At 34.3% G+C, this 21751-nt stretch overlaps 1 protein-coding gene across 9 annotated transcripts in view; it reads right to left on the bottom strand.

Moving 5' to 3' along the window:
- RBM33 (RNA binding motif protein 33) overlaps positions 1 to 21751 on the bottom strand; it is a 168479-nt gene that overhangs the window by 23472 nt on the left and 123256 nt on the right. For 4 of the 9 annotated variants that reach the window (XM_031939523.1, XM_031939521.1, XM_031939522.1 and 1 more), the window contains exons 16-18: positions 15077 to 15289; positions 9787 to 9975; positions 323 to 360 (exon numbers count right to left, since the gene is read on the bottom strand). In XM_031939523.1, coding sequence (XP_031795383.1) covers positions 323 to 360; positions 9787 to 9975; positions 15077 to 15289 — 440 coding nt within the window. The remainder of the gene's footprint in view (positions 1 to 322; positions 361 to 9786; positions 9976 to 15076; positions 15290 to 21751) is intronic. The other 5 variants (XM_031939520.1, XM_031939518.1, XM_031939525.1 and 2 more) reach the window with 2 other exon arrangements.

Below are 21751 nucleotides of genomic sequence, written 5' to 3'. Positions count from 1 at the left end.
GAATAATCCCGTTACAGATTATTCAGAACCTTCTTTACCCTTTTGGATGTTTGCTTTCAGATGGCTTCACTGTTTATCAGCACATGGGCAGAAGACATAAAAAAGTGCCGAAATTCAAGTCAGAAATTTGTATCACTTGTTCAAAACTTTGATATAAGCTTTTTTTGGTGGGAGAGAAGACTAAAAATATTGCCTGTGGCTGAGGTTTGGGGATTTTTGTCAATTTCACTTATTTATGCTCTCACCTATTCCCCATTAATTCAAATAATCAAGAGTTGGCTGTACTTTGCTCCACAGCAGTAAAAATAGCCTAAAAACTTACTTCACTAGGTTCTGTCTTTTGGATTCCAAATACAGGTGCTAGGAAAATACACATAAAATTGATTAATTCCAAGGTTACTTAATTTGGAATTTAGAGTTTAACTTTCTATTTTCTTCCAGAAGATTTTCTTTCTATATTAATTTCACAGTAGTTACTCATTATTAGAACACATATTGACTTTCAATATTAATCTTATGTTTAAAGTAAGGCACATAGTTACAAAAACTTTACTAGTTATATATTTTTCTCCAAATAATGTTAAAAACCTCACATAAAAATCAGGTAAAAGTTTTAAGGTTACTGGAATCAATTTTACCTGCCACATAAAACTTACCTATTTTTAAACACCAGTTTTCATAAAATGCACATTTCTCATTAAAGCAATCCTATTTCTAAGGCCTACCCAATATTCTAATTAAACTTTTAAAAAAGTAGAGTTTCATTTAATTCAGCTTCTTTTACAGAATTCAAATGACATGTGTTCAAGCCATAACTGGCACAGTTAGAAAGTGGCAATCTATGCTAGACTTCCAAGAACCCTTGGAAAGCATTGCCCTGAGCTGACTGCCAGACCTAATCTGAAGGAAAGATTAGTTTTGGTTTGATTTGAAAAACTATTTAATGCTCTGGTTATGTTTCAATTCAACTATTTGGGGGGGAGGGGGGGGAGAAGAAAGCGAAGATAACAGCTTTGCTTATTGTATCACTGGGGTTTTGGTGAGAGGGTAAGAGAAACAAATCTTTGATTTGGTTAATGCCTCTATTCAGATCAAATAGTTAATGGTGCCATAAGTTGGGATAACTTTTTCTGAGTTTGGTTTTAGTACCATTCATTCTCTGATTCCTCAAGGTGAAGAATAAACAGAAAAAGAGCCAAGATGAAACTTCTCTTACTCTGCTGTTAGTCCCTACTTTCTCCAACATGGAGTCATTTATCTCTTACTAGACTTAAGAAAATCATGTACCATCAAAATAGATTTTTGGGTTTGTTTTTTTTTTTAAACTATGTAGCTAAAACCCAGGAGGGAAAAAAGAGTTAAAGGTACACCCTTCATAAGGTTGTCTTTTAACAATAGGGAATCTGTAGCTGTCAAAGAATAAAAGTGAATGGTCATCTGATAAGTATGATTTAGTGAACCTTAAACTTATCGATTCTTTTTCATACAAGTCTTCAAAACCAGACATGTTCTCCCCATAAAAAGGAAGAAAGAAAACTATGATGGTAGCAACCATCAAATTTAATGCTTTATAATTACAAAAGCATATACATTATTTCATTTGATAAACAATTGTAGTGATTTAATTAACCAGTTTATAATCCAGGGGGAAAGTATGCTTGCCTCTCCATTTCCTATTTATTGTTTTGTATGAGTAAAAACTCTCTCTTTTGGAGGGATTAAAAATATAAAACCTTCAAATTGTATAATTCATGACCTATCTTGGGCATGGTCAATAGAATTTTTTTGTTTTATATTATCTTTGAAAAAAAGCTCATAAGCTCTTCAAAAATATTGGGGCAAAAAACCCCAAGAAAAGTATGGATATGGAAAGTTCCTAGTTCTTTTAACACTTTTCTGAAGTGTTTTATATATATATAGTTATATAGTTATATAGTTATATATAGTTATATAGTTCTTCTGAACTATATAAAATAAGACTGGAAAATACTATTTATATAACTTAAATTTTTGGTTGGTTGATGAGAGGTAAGTGGAAAAATTAAATATTTATTTTGGAAAAGAGAGATACTAACATTTAAATGACTGACTTTTTTTTTTTAAAAGTCAATGTGGAGTGATGAGTTCAATTACACAGAAGTTATAATCTACTGTTATAAAGTCAAAGTCAAACTATAAAGTTTAGCTAATATTTAATTTAGTATTTTCCCTGAGAAAATCTTTAAATACTCATCTAGTACATGGTATTAATTGTTGTACTTATTTAAGATACAATGGAACAGAATTTCAACTGCATGCTTATCAACAGATTTCCACAAGAGACAATGTGATAGAGGAAAAAGAATCTTGGAGGGAAAAGACCGGGTCTTGTTCTAACTCTACCATTAACTACTATAAATGCAACCTTGAGTAAATAAAAACTATTCTATTCTTTAATTTCCTCATCTGTCAAGTGATAATTAATTATCTATATTTTATTACTTGAAAAAGTAAACTAAGAAAACAAAGGAATCAGATAATAATCCCCCCAAAACAACTCCCAAGATTCAGTAGAACTTGGTACAGAAATCAGAGTCAATGAAAACTCGCCACTCTGGAACCCCCGTGAATAAAAGAACATAATATCATTCAAACTATCCTTCTGAATATAAACATATTTTCCCATAAATACAAGGAATATAAACTAACCCAGGTTCCTAAAGTAGATTTTTGTTCATTTCTCAGGTTTGGGGATTTTTGTCAATTTCGATTTTGTCAATTTCACTTATTTAGGCTCTAAACAAACAAAGAGATTGAATCAAATTCAATCCAATATGCTACTGTAAGATTTTTTTTTTTTTTTGGGGGGGGGGGAGGCGTCACACTCTTATTTGGATGACACATGTAAAAATATTAGTTTGCATTTTAAGATCTTTTAAGGCTTCTCCGGATTGATTACATAAATGTAACTTCAGTTTTACAGAAGGTAGTGGTTTTTGTCACTTGATATGTCACAGATTTCAGGATCTTAATCTATCTTCAGGATTTCCAAATGTATTAAAACTCTGATCTGCTTCAAGGTCTGGTAACATGAGAGGGAATCTGGAGGGCCATATGCTATTACAGCACAAGGCTTAAAGAAACAAACAGAATTAATTGAATTCTGCCTATGATTAGGGAATATAGCTTGTTCAACTTGGGAATCACTCTCCAACACATGAAAAATTTATTTTTTTTTAAAGCACAGATCCTGAAAAAGGGACCTAGAGCTTCAAAGAAAAATCAGATATAAAGAAGATAGAACTACATGAGAATGGTAAGTGCTCTAGAGGATATTTAGACTAACCCAATGATATTTTACCAAATGAACCTGTCATCAGGAAGCTCAACTTTTATATGTACTGAAATCTCAAAGGTGAATGAAACTCACCAATGATTTACCAGTAGAAGCAATTTTCTGATCCCTTCCCCCCCATTGCTTTTTTATGATTTTCCTTTTTTTTTTCCTGGTTAAACATGTACATTAATTTTTTAAAAAATACACATTTCTTTATGAATCATGTTGGGAGAGAAAAATCAGATTAAAAGGGAAAAACCACGAGATCTCTGATGCTTTAAAATATCTATAGGACTGATAGACTACTGCTTCAAGGGCACAATTTATATGAGAACCATGCTGATCAGCATTCAGGCTGAGAACCAAGTCATTCACTTCTTACTCAACTGGGCAGAACATAAACTGTTAAGCAAAAAAACACTAAAATGAGGAAATGGGGACGATAATTACATGGACAGTCCTCTTCACTAAACAGGAGAGGCAAATGAAGGAGAACAAAGAAAGATATGAGGAAAAGGAAGGATTTTTTTATGTTTAACAAAAGTTTAAAAAAAAAAAAAAGTGCCAACAGCTATCATGAACATTAATGGGCTGTTGTAAAGCAGACCAGTAGCTCTAACAAAAATGAAAACTAGACAGCATATATGCATGCTGAAAGTCTACCAAAAAAAGAAAAAGGATTGTGAAAGCACAGTGATGCCTCTACTAACAAAATCCCTCGAACTAAGTTCTTTCATACAAAGTCAGCTGTTGAAAAAACAAAACAAGTCAAGCACAACAGCTGATTGCCATTTGCAGCAATATAACAAAAATATCAAAGCAAAGGGCAGAGCTTCTGCCTAGCTGACAGTTAACCAGGCTGGTCCTGGGAAAAGCAGTTTGCTTTGTTTTTTTAAGTATTGGCTTTCTTGATCAGAGTAGAGGTATATCATTACTCACAGGCTTGATTCTATAACCAATCAACGGAGGTTTTACCAGCTCCATTCCTGACCTTAACTGGGTTGCACGTCTTAAGTACTCTTGGTTTCAGATGTTACTCTATCATCGCTAGGCTCATCCAGCTTAGCTAATTGTACCTCACAAATTCTGAACTCAAGTAATAAACTAGCCCCAACTTACTTAAAGCAGTGTGCTACATACAATGCACAGCCCAGAAGTGTTATGAGTATAAGAGTATCTCCTATACCTAGTATCTAACCTCTTACAAATTCTCAATGCCCCATGCCCTTATGCTCGCTTCACCTTCTATTCCCTTTTGAAATAATACTCTACCCTTCAAGGAGTTTACTAATACCTGGACAATTATTTGATGATTGACTAGATGATTGTACAGCAGATACTTGAGGGAAGGGATTGTCTTGCTTTTGTCCTTGTAGTTCCAGAATCTAGCACAGGTTCAGGCACATAATAAATGCTTGATGAATTAAATTTATCAAGCATCTGAATTCTAAACATTGTGAAAATGCTTTAATCTCATTTACTTTCTATTTCGATCACTTCAATTTTAGATGTAAGCAAGCAATAAGAAGGTGGTTTAGGCAGAAATCCATGTTCTCCTCTCCTCCCTTCACCTCATTAGGCCATTTAGCCAGCCCTAGAGAAAAAGTTAAATCTTTTAAAATGTAATCTGAGGGTGGTATATCAAAAATGCATTCTATATCCACTCCTCACTTCCCAGACTCTTCCAGGACTCTGAAAATATATTTATACATCTATTGATAGCATGCTTGCCTCCAGGTACCCTTCACTCTTTTGCCCTGTTTTCAATTACCTTCCTGCCGACGCTGTCCTCGATGCTGCTCCCCTGAATTCTCTATCCTCTGCCTTGATGACTATACATATTTTCAATTTCATAGCACATTTGACATTTTTACTTAATATTTTATCATCTTAACTACTTTAAAGTAGTAAGACATATATCTAATGACATATTATGAAATTTCTTTATATTACAGATATATATATCTATATTATAAATATCTTTATATTAGTGGTGGCATTACTGTCTAAATTCAACCACAACTGGCAATACGGTATTGTAGAGAAAGCCTTAATAAGATCTGAGTTTAATTTATACCTCAGATAGTAACTATGTGATCTTCAGCAAATCATGACACTTCTGTGAGTCTGTTTCTTAATCTGTTGCTGTCATTCAGTCATTTCAATAGTATCCAACTTTATATGACTCCATTTTGGATTTTCTTGGCAAAGAACCATCTCCAAATCATTTGACAGATGAGGAAACTGAGACAGAGTTAAAGACTTGCCCAGGGTCACACTGCTAGTAAGTGTCTGAGGCTAGATCTGACATCAGATCTTCCTGACTCCAGGCCCAGTACTAATTTGTAAATGGGGAACAAAATACTTCAAAAAGCATTGAGGGTCAAATTAAAAAAAAAAAATACTAGGTATTAATGCTTATTATATACCAAGCATTGTTCTAAAGTATTGAAGACACAAAGAAAGGGAAAGACAAATTCTGTCCTAAGGGAGTTCACATTCTAATGAAGATGACTGTGTAAATAGGTAGGCATAGAAAGAGACTATGGACAGAGTAGACAGAAGGTCTTCTCAGGGAGGAAGGCACTAAGTGAGGGTGGCAATGGAGTCAGAAAAGTCATGAAGAGAGGAAGATTTGAGCTGAATCTTGAAGGGTGTGAGAGAAACTATGAGGTGGAGGTAAGAAGGGAGATCATTCCAGATATGAAAGTAAGTTATTGAAAAGGCAAGGTGACCAGAAACGCACTGTGATCTAAGAGGAGTTACAAGTTGGTGAGTGTAACTGGATTATAAAAGGGTGACAGGAACAGCAAATGTGTAAAATGTATGACGTCTGGAAAGGTAGGAAGGAACTAGGTTATGAAGAGCTTTAAATGTCAAATGGAGAACTATTCTATTCTGATGGTTCAAAAATAGGGAACCACTAAAATTCATTAAACAGCTTGGGAGAAGATGCCATAGTCTGTGCTTTAGGAAAAGTCATTCCAGATGAAGTGGAGGAAGGTCTATTGCTGTGGGATGAGATTTGAGGAAGAGAGATCAGATCCATTAGCCTGGGTGAGTGTGAGTGATGACTGTGTGAGCAGAGAAAGGGCTCTCAGATGACAAAACAACAACAGATTAGACTATAGAGTGAATGAGAGTTAGGAGTCAAAGATAACCTAGTATTGTAAAAGTCTAGGTAGTGCTCTAAGTAATAACAAAGAAAGTAGAAAAGGCAATTTGTAAAGCCTTAAAGTGTTATATAAATATGAGGTATTGTTAATATTAAAATTAAACTGTTATTTCCAATACTGTTCAGAGATGTAAAACATTTTAAACGTTTTATTCTCAACTATATTGGTTGTTTCTATCTACTGTAATGGAATAGTTCTTAGTTTTCCCATGCAAAACAATATAATCTACAAATTATTTAATTATTCAAGTTACTCTATTATTAAGATTTTCTATTACAGTAGTATTATCTAATTATGATTAATTATTAACATGCAATTGCCCTAAGTGAACACTAGGCAGTGCCATAAGCTTAAGGAAACAAAATATTTAATAGGCACACATTTTCCTTCTTAAACAACTTAAGTCAGGAGACGCTTACTGAAAAATCTGATGTTCTATGGCCTAAGATAATCTATATTTAAATTATAATGAGTTCATGTTACATGAAAAACTCAGTGCAGTACCATGATGAACCAAATTCTTTATCTGTTATAATAATAATGCTAAAAATTTAAATAAGCTTTTTTTGAGGGGGAGGGAAGAAGGAGAGAAGTCAACATCCTAGTGCAATAGAGTTGTGTTTTTTTTTTTAAATCTATAAAATCCTACTTAAGTTATTTTGCTGGGTTGACTGACAAAAAGATCACTCTGCTTTATTCTTAATAACTGACTTCAGAATAAGAGAAAAATAAATTCATCATTTTTTTTTGTTTGTATTTAGAACCAATTAGGTAAACTGGAAAACTGTTTTTGAAAATAATGTAGCAAATTTAGGTTGGTAACTACACATCAACACTTTTCTTCTTTCAGGAAGAAAGAGAAAGGAGGAGGAGGAGGGAGAGGAGAAAGAAGAGGAGAAGAGGGAGAAAGGACAAGAAAAGGAAAAAGGGCAAAGGGAAAGGAGAAGAGGAAGGGAAAAAAGAAAGGAAAGGAAAGAAGGGGGAAGAGGAGGAAGAGGAGGAGGAAGGGGAGAGGAGGAAGGAGGAGGAAGAAGGGGGAAGCAAGGTGGAAAGGAGAAAGGCAGGGGAGTGGGAGAAGGGGGAAGGGAAGGTGGAGATATTAAATGACTAAACACTAGCAATCTTGTTATGTATTCTCAATAGCCTGGTTACATATTTTTAGAATATAGTGTTTTCTTATGCTTTTCAATTGAGAGAATCGGTAGATTATGATGGAGAGGGAAAGGGAGTTAAAAGGGGAGTGGTGATCTCAAAAGGTAATTAGGTTACAAATATACATTGTTCTATTTACACAAAGATTTGTTCTTAGCACAAGCCAAGAGAGACACTAGAGAGATATCATTTTTACTTTAAGAGTTTTTAGTATTCTAAACTTCCCAGACTGTCACCCTGCGGGTTATCTATTTCTCATAGTCTAGAAGAGAGGAGAAGTACCTCCTTGGAATTTCAGTTACTCATTACAATCTGTGTATTATAAATACTTCCTTCAATTATATTGAATCCTTGCCTTTGGTCAGGTTAGAAGGTAATCCATCCTTGCTTCTGTCTCTGAAAGGCTCCATACTTTCTTCCAAAACTCAATTCAAGGCCCACCTCATTTTGACAGTAGCTAATGTCACCTTCCCCAAATGATTTTTTATTTTGTAAATATTTATATGTATATTGTACCCAAGTACTTGAAACAGTGTCAGGAATAATAAATACAAGCTTGTTGGCTAATTGATGGAAATTAGACCAGTTGATGTCAAGGTTCAAGGACACAACATATAAAAGGATGAGTCACCTCAAACAGGGAACATTGGTACTTTATCACAATTCAAAACTTTTAAACTGTATTCCAGACCTGGCTCTGTTGTAATCGCGCGTGTGCGTGTGCGTGTGTGTGTGTGTGTGTGTGCGCACGCGCGCACAAGCACACACACATACATGCATTGATGCATGTGTATTGCATGGACGTGTGTGTAAACTTGCATGTTTGTGTGTGTATGACAATATAAAAACAAGTTCTCAGTGCTCAATTTTGTTGTTGAAAACTGCTATTAGCTGACTTTGCTAGACACAAAATTATTCTTAAGCACACTCTTTGGATCACGATATTTAAGTATTGTTTTTAAGGCTAACTAGTAACAATCTCTACTAAATGAAGTTTCCAAAGGCATTTTAGATAACCCAGTCATGTAAGAACAAGTCATTATATATGATAGAAAAATGTAACATATGAAAGTAAGAGAATATTAAGTCACACTTAATATTCCACAGGCACAATTTGGAGAAGGGCTGTAGCTTTGAGAAATGTCAATAGGTAGATTTTTTTAAATTGTTATAAATTAATTGCATTTTTTACTCTGAGTAAGTTTTAAAATTCATCTAAATTACCTTCCTCAGATACTTGACTTCTTAATACAACATTCATATTCCACCTCCTAAATTTTATATTTATATATCTATGTTTGTTAATATTTTATAAATATTTACACAGATATATGAATTTATTATATTTATATATAAATATGTTTATATTATAGATGCCGCTTATTAAACTGATTCCACTCTCACAGATAAACATGAAAGTGGAATGGGGTATGTATTGGTAGACATGAAGTAAAGGGCAGATCCAAATCTAGAAAGGGTTTCTTTCAAGGAAAAATTCAATGGTATATATATTTGTACTCTCATTGACATAATGGTTGCTGTAGCTGTGCCGTGCAAGAGAATTTTGATGGCTAACTTTAAGTTTTCACTATAACAGTGCTGGAGAAGTTTTTATAGCTAGCTTACAACAATATAGAACAACAACAACAAAAAAGAGGTCTAAACTTGGGAAAATTGTCATAGAAGATCAAAGTGGATTCCTATAAACTTACAAATATAAAAGGAATTTTCTTATGAATGCACAGGTTAGACAGTGAAATATTACTTAAGAAAAAATGTTAACAGTAAAAAAAAAAGTTTTTTTTATTCTTCCACTACTACTAAATATATAATAACAAACATACTGAAGACCTTAATATAAAATTTTAGAATGGTCTTCTGTATAAAACAACTGATTTGAATTGATTTTTTTAAAAAAATCTTATGTCTAAAATGTGTGCCTGAATTTGTAAGTAATAAATGTTTCAACTGATTATCTAGTGTCTCAAAGTAAACTAAACATCTATCTTTCCTTTCTCAAAGATTATTTTAAACTAAAGTAACCAACCCTTAAAGAACATAGCATTTGATATCACAGAATTAATTTGGCTTAGGGGTATGTAAGACTTTTGGCATATAGATGATAAATTAAGGGTGACCTACCTGAATGGGTCCTACTGACATCAGCAGGTTTTTCAGTTGGACATCAGTAGTTGATGAAGAAAGCCCTTCAACTGACACAATACAAGGCTGAGGTTTGCACTCCACCACGCGCAGGTTCTGTTTATTTGGCATCAAGCGTCCCCGGCCCATCTGGCCTGCAACTCCTCTGCCTCTCCCATGCATAATGACCTGCCAACAACAAAGAGTAAGAGTGTTGTGATTTACTAAATTTGAGCTTTGGTTATTTTCAAAGATATCAAGATATGAAAAGTAAGCAATCAGCTCAGAAAAAACTGAAATACACAACAGCTGACAAAGGCAAGTGAGTTAATTTTCTCTTTGGCAGATTCCTGTCCACTGTCATTCAGCTTTCCAGACTATTTTACTATCTAATCATTAGTGTGCAGCACTTTGGAAGTGGAAGGAGTGTAAGATATCAGCTCTAGTTAGACTTACTTGTTTTGCAGGGGAAAAAAAAAAATCAAGGTCCGGAGTCAGAGTTAAAATTCCTGGATCACCCAAAGTTCTCTCTACTCTAACATACTGTTGCCTGAGACACATCAATACTGAAGACTCGATTTAAATTTGAGAGGTAGCCTAGTTGATATAAAATGCAGTTGTTTTAAGAGCAGAAGTCTTACTTAAAATTCCTAAGGAACTCATGAAACCCCTGTAAATTTCAGTGCTCTCATCTGAAAATTGGGAAAATGATAATGGCACTTTTATTGTCACACAGGGCTATTACCAAGCAAACATAATCTATCTCTTAAGCATTATATAAATGTGAGCTAATACAAGCTAATGAAAAGAGCTAAATATAATCTGTTCACAGGGGTTATCAGGTCATTTGCTTGATGGTTAAAGCCTATAAACGTGACTATGAACCATAAAAGTCCCCCAAATGAAGTCAATATCTGTTCAACTCTTTTTTAAAAATATTTTACCTGCCATGTTGGAAACTGGATTGGGAAGGAGTCCACAAAAACTGATAGTAGAGCAAATAGCATTTTTAAGCTTTTGGACCATAGTTCACTAAACAGAGCTCTCCTAAAATGCCTATGGTTAGGCTTTTTTAAGTATAACTTTTTAGATATAATTCAGTTGCCCTACTCTAGTAGGCAGTACTACTGGAGTAAAGAGGACTAAAATTTATTTAATAGCTACCTACTAAGAAAATCAGAGAAGAGAGAAAAAGAAATATAGTGGGGAAAATTTTAAATTGAACTCTTGAGACCTATGTGAGTTTCAATGAGAAGTAATAATTATATAAAAACACAATATTCCTTAAAATTTTAATGAAGTTATTTCATTTGAATTATGTGTAAGGGAAAATAAGGAGGTTTCAAAAGAAGTCAGAACTGTAGTTAAATAAAGGTGGTAAACAAGATTTAATGAAAATCAAATAATAATATTTTCATATGTAGGAAATTGGTTTCATTCAACAGTTATTAGCTACACGAAATCAACTATAAGATTTCTTGTGAAAAACATGTGAAATTTAAAATCCTCATTGTAATATTACTAACAAAACTGTAATTTTCAAAAATTTGGAAAAAATTAGTACAAGTGTTCAAGAAATAGCTGATTGCTAAAACAAAGCTCCAAGGTCAATTTAAGGTATATGATATTTATCACTAACATCAGGGATCCTCAACCAATGGATTAGGATCTATCATCAGAGAATGTGAGAGTTAAATGGGATGTCATTAAGTCTAAATCATTTAGAAGAAAGAAGAAGAAAGAGGGAGAGGGAGAGGGAGGGGGAGGGGGAGAGAGAGGGGGAGGGGGAGGAGGAGGAGGAGGAGGAGGAGGAGGAGAAGAAGAAGAAACCTCTACTATTACCTCGTCAACTGTTAACAGCAGACTTCAAGTGCTCAACTGATAGATGATAAAACCTGGTACAGATGTCATATGCTTTTATTTGTCCCTTCTCACTTGCTCTGCTAAAATGTTTTTCCTTGTGGTTGAACCATCTCTTTTTCTGAATATGATCAGGTATTTTCCTATTTCCAATAATCTCAATGTTTAAGGAAATACAATTAACTTTTCAGAGAAAGACTGGCGTCTACAGCAAACACCACATAATGTGAAAAATGAGTACTTTGTTATTTAGAAAAGGCATCAAGTTGCCAACTATGTAACTTCTTCACTTGGGAGACAATACATTTAGATAAATAATTTTTGTTTAATCAATTATTAGGAGAAAAGCAAGAAAAATACCAGTATAAGCACAGGGGAAGAATGATCGCATTATTAGGGATTATCACTCTCCTTGAATTCATTTAAAAATTATATAACTATATCAAGGGTACCATAAAGGTATATACATGAAGCTAGAATATTACCTTAATTCTAAGGAAATCCCAATGGCTCTGCACAAAGGATCAATGTTTTCAGGATTTATCTAAAGAAAGAAAATCTCAACCTAAATTTGGTAAATTATTAATAGGAACTTTAGAATTACAGAACCACAGAATTTTGAGAGTTTTGAAGGGGCTTTAAAACTGTGATGATTTACAATTATTTCCAAAGCTGAAGTCCAGAAAGGGAATGCCTCACACCATGATACAAGGGTCAGGTTTAGCAAAACCAGAACTAATAAATTATTGGTGGATTTGTGAAACGATTCAACCACTCTGGAAATCAATTTGGAACTGCATCACAACAAAATCATAAAAGAGGGAAAAAAATTAACATGTACAAAAATATGAGAGAGGGGGGGGGGGGGGAGACTGAATGTGGATCAAAGCATAAAACATAGTATTTTCAAACCTTTTGGGCTTTTTTTTCCTTTCTCATTTTTTCCCCCTTTTGGTCTGATTTTTCTTGCACAACATGATAAATATGTTAGTGTTTAAAGGGCCTGTACACATTTAACCTGTATTAGATTGCTTGTTGTCTTGGGGATAGGAAGGCGAGGGAAGGAAAAAGGTTTGGAACACAAAGTCTTACAAAAATGAATGTTGAAAACTTATCTTTACAAGCATTTTGGAAAAATAAAACACTATTGAGAACAAAAAAAAGAAGAAAAAGCCAGAACTAAAGTCAGAATCTGCTGATGCACCATACTTGTGCAGCATTCTGACCATTACTAAACAGTGACACATTTAACTTAAGCAAAAATTCAAATAGATGAATGGTTTTTACTCTGCCAAAGGAAGAAAACATATTTTAATACCAAAGATTGTTTAGAAACAATTCATAAGCCTTAATGGAAGAAATCATTAATTAATCATTAATTTATACAAAATTAATTTATACAAAAGTATAAATTTCAGCTAGAGAGACTCTCAGGTGAAGAAGAGGAGGCTAAGTATAAAAAGTTCCAAATGTGGGTGTTGAAGGCCAAAGTCAATGCCTCAAACTGAACACATTTTAAACTTAAAATCCATGTGGATACTAAGTTGGGTTGTCCCATTAGGAAAATGTTGAAGAAAACTTATCTATAGTCATTTTTAGGATCAAAGAATCATAGCTTTATATCTGGAAGAAATCTAAAAGACCATCAAGACCAGCCCTTGAGGAAATTGATAATGAGAGGCGTTATATAACTTTCCCAGAGTCAAAGATCAAACTTATGAAGAAGGATATGAACTTATTCTGATTTCACTGTATACCCCAGCTAGTGAGATGCATCATGGTGTAGATAGTGGATCTCGTAGAAGTATAAGAAACCTAGATTTAAAATATCCTTCTAACACTTAAGAGTTGTGTGATCATGGCAAAATCTGAAGCCTCAGGTTGCACAACTATAAAATAAGGATAACAAAACACCTGTAGTAACTATCAATCAATTAACAAGCATTTATTAAACATCCACAATATAGTAGAAACTGTGCTAGGATACAAATAAAGTAAGAGGTTCATGTTCACCTGGGGGGAAAGGGCAAATGTGCATGAATTGATGCTTTTAGCCTGTTGTTTATTAACAACTAGAGGAATGAAGAAGTGCTTTTATATGGATAGCAGTTCTTGAGCTAGGGCTTTGAAGAAGTAGAGGTAAGAAGGAAGGACCATCCCAGAATAAAAAGCATCCTTTCCAAAGACATGGAGGAAGGAAATAAAAGGCAGTGTGTGTTATGGGGAAGAAAATGGAGGCCTGGTGGAATGCAATGTCATGTATGTGAAAAATTACTATATAATCAATCAGTTTAGAATGGAGCCTGACAGTGAAGGGCTTCAAACTCCAAAGAGAAGTTTATTATTTTATCTTAAGTACAATGGATAATCAACAACTTCTTAAGGAAAAAAAAATTATAGTTAGAGGTATACATTAGAAATATCAAATTGGCAGCTATGTGAAGGGATGAGCTAGAGACGGGAAAGCCAGTATTGTGGTTAGACTTGGACAAATGGGGTCCTGGCCCAGACTAAATTTGTGGCTCAGCTCCCTGCCTGCTCTGGAGGACAACAGCAGCTTTTCAGAGTCCCAGTGATTCTGACCTGTGATTGTTCAGAGACCTAACTAATTTGAGACAAAGACATTATTACCAGAATTGACTATGTCCTTGACCTTAGCCCGGAATCTGACACTCCAAATTAGGTGGCTGAGAAAAGACTCTAGATATCCTGGCTACCCTGAGTCTTCTGGTTTAGATATTTGGGAATGGCCTCAGTAGCTGTCTCCTTCAATCTCACTAACTTTCATTATCTTTTCAGACCTGCTAAGAGGGAACAGCCACTACATGAACTTTTCATAGACCTATATACCTATAGACACCAACAAGGTTTCAAATATTTCAGCTGATGAGGCACACTTCAGCACAAACAACATCCAATCAGACCCTTCTGAGGAGGCTGGCCCCTTCGCACCCATTGAATAGCTTAAAGCTTCACCTATCTCACCCCACCTAGATACTCCAGGAATCTGTATTTCACTAATTGACTGGACATTAAACAAATATTTTATTTGGCATCATATTATTCTTACTCATTATTTTAAATCTTGGAAAAAATCAGTGTGACTCACATGGGCCCATGAATTTTACAATATATTTTTAACCAAGCTGTATTCAAATAATTCTCCAACACTATTCCTCTATCATCCACCCTTTCTACACACCCTAGGAGTAATTGTGAGGATAACCATCTACTTTATAAGATGGTGGGGATCAAGTGAGATCATGTATGCAAAATATTTTTCAAGCCTTAACACACTGTATCAAGATCAGGTAATAGATATTTCTAAATTCCTAAATGACTAGTTTTTTAAAAAAAAAAGTCTAGTGTTTATTAAATACATTCTTCACTTTGCTGAAAGGGCCAACTGATTCTAAAGAAAAAATGTTACCTTCTTTGCTGGGTGAATTCCTTGGATGTTTTTAACTCCTGGAGGAACAGTTGAGTGTATGTGAGCTGCAACTGGAGATTGCTGTTGTTGATGAAGTGTTGTTCCCTTTGTCAGTGTGACTTTGCGAACAGGATGCTGTCTTAGTTCTGGAGATTGAGGAAGTCGTTGGGGCTGACCCTCTGGGTGAAAAAAGCCAACATTCTCTCCCCCCTGCTGAAATTAACAAGGTATCATGCTGTTCAGTATCTATTCAATCAAATATTAGCTTCTGAGAAACCTACTAGGAAGTATAATTTTATTAATAAATAACTAAGAACTAAAACAATTATCAAACAAATCTGACACTTTAATGTGTGTGGGAGGAACAGAAAATCCTCTGCCTAATTTTAAATAATAATAAGTAATTCAACATTTGATATAAAAACATTTGTGATACCTTTATCTTTATATATGTATCTATTAAACTTTGGGGAAGTCTAGGACTTTAAAAAATCCCCTACTTTATACTGCTGAAGTTTAAAAGAAATATGTTCAACATCGGGACCATTTCACTTATGCTGCCTAAAGGTTCATTCATTGTTTGTTAAAACCTGGCAATTTACATAAACGACTATGCATCCTTACCTGGAGCTCAAGCCACATTACTATCCCATAAATATTTCAACTCATTCCACTGTCTTAAGAAAAATGGGATTGTAACTATCTAAACATAAATGGCACAGTGAATAGATTAAGGAAGACCTGAATTCAAATCAGGCTTCAAACACTTGCTGATTATATAACCTTAGGCAAATAAGTCATTTGATTTTTGTCTGTCTCAGCTTTCTCATCTGTAAAATGAAGCTAATAGTAGCACTTATTCCTAGGATTGTTATGAAGATAAAATGAAATTTTTTAAAGCACCTTTAAATCCTAAAAAACTAAATAAATGCTAGCTATTATTACACCTAGTAAACAGAAACACATGCTCAAATCTTAGAAATTGATTATGTTCTTTTTTATCAGGTAGCTATGATGAAAATGAGCAGCAGCTAGATGGCTCAGTGAAAAAAAGGCTGGGTTTTTAGGGTCAGAAAACCTAAATTTAAATCCTGTCTCAAACACTGATTAGCTAGGTATCCCAGGAAGTCACTTAACCTCTGCTTGCCTTAATCCACCAGAGAAGGAAATGGAAAATCATTTTAATATTTGCCAAGAAAATATTATGGAAAGCACTAGTGTCCACGGGGTCACCAAGAGTCAGATATGAATGAACAACAAAATAATGTAAATAAATGTTCTTGCAGTTTATTTTACTGAACAATTTTCCTAAGAGTAGAAGACTGATTTAGTAGTGGTGATGGCCAGCAATTATGTTGTAACATTATAACAACTGATTACCACCATCATCTCCATTCCTAAGTAGCTGCATTTCTGGGATGTACTTATTAATTAATAAACTTAACTGACTTCATTCTACATAATCTTTCCCTTATTCCTTGCTGAATTAGACAGACAATCGAGAAGTACAAATACCTTTCATGCACTGATACTATACAATAACTGCCTGATAAGCAACATGAAGAACACAAAATAACGTTTAGACCCTTGTCCATCAACAGGTGGCAAGAGTTCCAAATCTGCAGAGCAATGAAAACTACAAAACAGAACTAAGAAGAAAATCTGAGACAATGATAGGTACCAAGGTAAATACTGTGAAAGCCAGACTGAAGAGTTAGATATGTTATCTGCAGTAAGTGCTTAAATGCTTTGAATTACAGAATGAAAATATCTGAAGAGCAGGGATTGTCTTTTATGTGTTAAGTCCTTAGTGCCTAGATCCTAAGGTTTTGATCAATAAGTAAATAAAATTCCCCAAATGAGTACATTTAAAACCTTTCAGATGAAATACCATGTAATCACTTTGTCTCAGTTGTGACCAATAATGTAGGATTAAAAAAAAAACCCAAACAAACAAAAACACCAATAACCAAGCAAAGGATAATTGAAAACAGAGAATCTTCAAGAAGGCTAATGAACTTCAGAAAACAAGCCTTCAAAAAGGGTGTAAAAATTATAGCTTACAATGAAATTCAAATCAATTTATCCTTGCTAGCACCCTATGAACACTTCAAAGTTTAAACATACAAGATTCTATGTACCAAGGTATAATCTAACGACTGTTATCTGGAACCCCCATCCCTAATGTCTTGGATAATATAAACTCAGAAGTGAAAACTCTTGATAACTGATAAGCCCAAGTTTAATTTTCATCTATTTTGTGACCTCACCAATCATTTAAGGTTATTCTACAGAGAGTGGCAATTAAGTAGACAGGCTATATTAACAAAAAGAGAATATGAAGATTAAATTTTAAAAGTGGGTAACTTAAAGTGGTACTAAACATTTCCCATCAGTAATTCTTAAAACTAAATATAGAAGTGATACAATTTGTGTATTATCCATGGCTGGGTTTTCAACTATAGGTCAGTTTCCCATATCATATATGCAGAGTTAGTCCAAGGTTATGAACCTATACCATTATTATTCTGGTAACATTTGATGTATTTAATTGAAAGGAAGGGTACAAAAGAAGCTTAGATAGGATTATCATCTCTCCTTCCAAAATGCAGACCTCTCAATTTTAGAGACAAAAGCAGCAGGAACTACCACCTGTAGGTGATATGGAGGGGAAGGGGTGGGATGAGAACTTAGACCACATTCATACAGAAGCAGTCAACAGTGCTTTCTTTTATCGAAAAGTCGATCAGGTAAAATCATTATTCTCTCTTTCTTTGACAGTGGCATAAGAAAACACTTTGGGGGAAGGTAACATCAATACTAAAGTAATTTTATATTGTTTTTTGTTGCTCAGTTGTATCCAACTCTTCCTGACCCCATTTGGAGTTTTCTTGGCAAAGATATTGAAATGAATGGCCATTTCTTTCTTTAGTTCCATTTTACAGACAAGGAAACTAAGGTAAATGGGGTCTTATGACTTGACCAGAGTCATACAACCAGTAGTGTCTGATCAAGTCTTCCCAATCCAGGTCCCCTAGCTTCCTGACTACACATTTTTCTCCCTTAATGAACTCTACATCTTAGCCAAACTGGTCTATTATTTGATATTCCTAGTATATATAACAGCAGTCCATCTTGACACATCCCTGGATAGGCTGGCCCAGCCTAGCTTTCAAATGCTTTCCTTCCATACGTGTGTCTTATAGAACCCCTGGCTACTTTCAAGAATCAACTAAACCTCGAAGAGACCTCTCATGATTTCCTCAGTTGTTGGTTTTTCCCTATATATTTTGTGCTTACTGTATCTGTGTATATATTATTTATTCCCAGTGGGACACAAGCTCTTTGATGCTACATTTCTTTTTTTGCCTTTGAATTTACAAAGCTTGACACATAGTACACTCAGTGCTTGTTAAACTGAAGTAAATTTAAGAAAAGTTAAATGGCAAAAAATAGTGACATAGCCAGGTCACCTGAATTTCACTGTCAAGTTGTTTAATTTTTAACTACTGCCCTTCTAAAAAGTCAGAAACCTAATAATAATTAAAGTATTGAAATTCAACTTAAAATTGGATCAGCTCAGTAGTAGTAATAGTAGTAGTAGCAGCAACAGAGAAATTAAACAGCATGAGAATATAGCACTCACTTTGTGCCAGATATTTTCTAAAGCACTTTACAAATGTTACCCTATTTAATCCTCATAATAACCTTGGTAGGCAAGTGCTATTATTATCTCCATTTTACAGGTGAGGAAATGGAGGTAAATACAAGTTAAATGACTTGCCCAGGGTCACAAAAAGTAGAAAGTTATTTGAGGCCTGATTAGTTCTGATGACCAAGTGACTGGCCTTTTCGGGGGGAGGAGGGATGTGCTATGTAAAGACGACAAAAGGATTTATATCAGAGGTGGGGAACCTTCTTTTTTTTGAAGGGCCCTTTAGATATTTATAATGTTACATAACACGACATATATATATTATATATGTTATTATAATATATATATTATGTAATGTAATATAATAATTTGGAGTCCATACAAAATTATTAATGTAAAAACTCAAACAATGGGAGTTTGTTGTACCTAGTTTTCAGCTCATTATTGTCTGCACTTGCCTTGGTAAGGCCATACCAAATGATTTTGCAGGCTTTATATGGCCCATGGACCAGACATTCCCCATTCCTGGTTTACAGGAAATATTCCTCACAGATTATTCAGATATAAAAAGTTTCTATCTTTAACATGGACATCCAATTTTTACTTGTTATCAAAAGTCTTCCATTTTGCACATCTGATCCTGGATAGCCATTACTCAATTCAATCTTAATAACAAATTTCCTGATATTCAATGAATTATGTAAAATTCTATTAATAACCAGAGTATTACTGTCTTACAAATCAGCTATCCAATTCATGATGAATTCTTTAGTAAGGATAGGAGGTGTAACATCTTCATAGAAGACTAGGTGAAATGGACAAAACAAAAGCTGAAGATACTCTGGGATTGCAACAACGAAAAAGTATTTACTAAACAAATATTATATGAGTAGCACCTAAAATGTAGATCTAAAATGCTAAACTCTAATCCAAAAGTATTATACTTAGTTATCACTCTCAAAGTGATAAAGGAAATTAAGGGAACATATTCAATTCTATGCATGTGTATTGGAAACCATGTTATGTAGAAATAACTATGAGAATGATATATAACAAATTTGATAGGTGCATTTTTGTAAAATGATTTATGTCAATGCCTTTTTTTCTTCAGCCACTTCACATAGGTCTACATGACACACATTAGCAGAGAGGGGGAAATCTCAGGTAAATACTGTTTGGCTAACGTTACTATGAACTAATGTGTTATCACAAAATATTAAAGCAATTAATTCTAGCAGATGGCTTTTAAATAAAAAGAGAACTGGCATGCTCAACTTCATATCTAGGCTAGACATGAAATTTGGCATAGTTAGTTGTTTATTTAGGTCAGAGGTTAGCAATTCTGACAACCCCAAAGTACTCATTTTTAATTTGCCTCTGCTTTTGAACCATAAGGTATACTTCAAGTTTGGGGATCAATGCTTCAACTCTCTCTCTTTCATCAGGATGACATATAATATAAAAATAATCATTTTTTATTTAGACTAGAGGTTATATAGAGGCCCTGAAGGAAAAATTCTAATTTGCTAAGTGCTATTTCTTTAGATAAAATAACACAATTATTAGCAGTTAAGAGTCTTTTTAAAAATTATGCATTCCAGAATTTATTAAAAGTGTATGGCACAATTCCCGCACAGGAAGACAGTTTGGAATTAAATTTTAATTGTGATTTAATTCCAACATGGATAATAATTAAAAGTAACACTTAATAGTCATTTTCTCAGAGAAAATTGTGGTCTTTAAAAATATATCAACCAAAAATACTAATCTATCCAGAGACAGATAGCTAAAACAAAAATAAAAAACAAAATCAAACCAATATTTGAAAGACTGACTTAAGCAGTTTTCTGCAATGCATATTTAAAAACAAAACATAAAAACAAACGACCTAATGTCAAACATTTCCTTAAAACAAATCACTTCAAATGCATGTTTATAGACCACTCCATGAGTAAAAGCACTAAAAAGCCAGGTCTTGTGGAATTTATATCCCAAAGAAACTAATTCAACAAGCATTTATGACAAGTCTATTACATACACATAAAGAAGGGACGCAGAGGGAGAAAGAAGCAAGAGAGGGAAGAAAAAAGGAAGGAAATCACATTGTGAACACAGCCACACAACTAAAACAGGTAAAATATAAACAAAGATAAATAAATATGAAGTAATTTGAGGAAAAACAGAACACTCAAAAGTTGGGAGACTAGGAAAGAAGGTGGAGACACATGAGCCAAGTCATGAAGCAGCTTAGTAGAAGAGGAAGACATTACATCCTGACCCACAGGGGAAAACCTGAACAAAGGCAAGGAGGTCGGAGATGGGATACTGAGAATGAGCTACAGGAAAATGTAGTCCTGTCTGGTTGAAACATAAAGAGTGCCCAAAGGTTTATTAACATGAAATAAGTCTAGAAAGAATAGGACCAAATTGAGAAGAATATTGAGCAATGGAGTGATGTGGTGGTCTTAAGCTTTAAGAAGATTATTTTTATAGCTATGAGAACATGAAATGTAGAAGAAAATGCCTTTAGGCTGGGAGACCAATTAGAAGGCTATTTCAAAATTGTTGATTGTCATTTTTTAAGACAACCAATGTCATAACTTGCTTGAGAACTGATTTTACATAAGGTATAAAGTCTTCAGCCTCACTCGCTCTTCCTGAGTTATCAAAGTCCAATGGCAGGACATAAGTCAGGATGACTGATGATGCAATGGATGACCTTGGTTGTCCTGGATGTCTGAACAAGCTCTAAGCACTCCATAGCATTTGCTTCAGCTGCTTTCAAACTGTTCTCTCCTGCCCGCTCTGCTTGGAAATGCTTGAAGTAAATACCACTCTACATCACTGACAGATTTGAGGTCTATCAGTTACCCTCAACCCGGTTTAGCCCATCAACAAAGAGAGTTTACCAGGGCCTGGCCAATGTAGGTGCTACAGCTTCTTGGAGAGGTTTTTGCAATAGTTCAAGTGAGAAATAAAGGCCTGAACAAGGTTGGTAAATAAAGAGTAGAGCATAAGGC

This window comes from Sarcophilus harrisii, chromosome 5 (assembly GCF_902635505.1).
Source record: "Sarcophilus harrisii chromosome 5, mSarHar1.11, whole genome shotgun sequence".
Taxonomy (NCBI): domain Eukaryota; kingdom Metazoa; phylum Chordata; class Mammalia; order Dasyuromorphia; family Dasyuridae; genus Sarcophilus; species Sarcophilus harrisii.
This window is presented reverse-complemented; position numbering and strand designations above follow the sequence as displayed.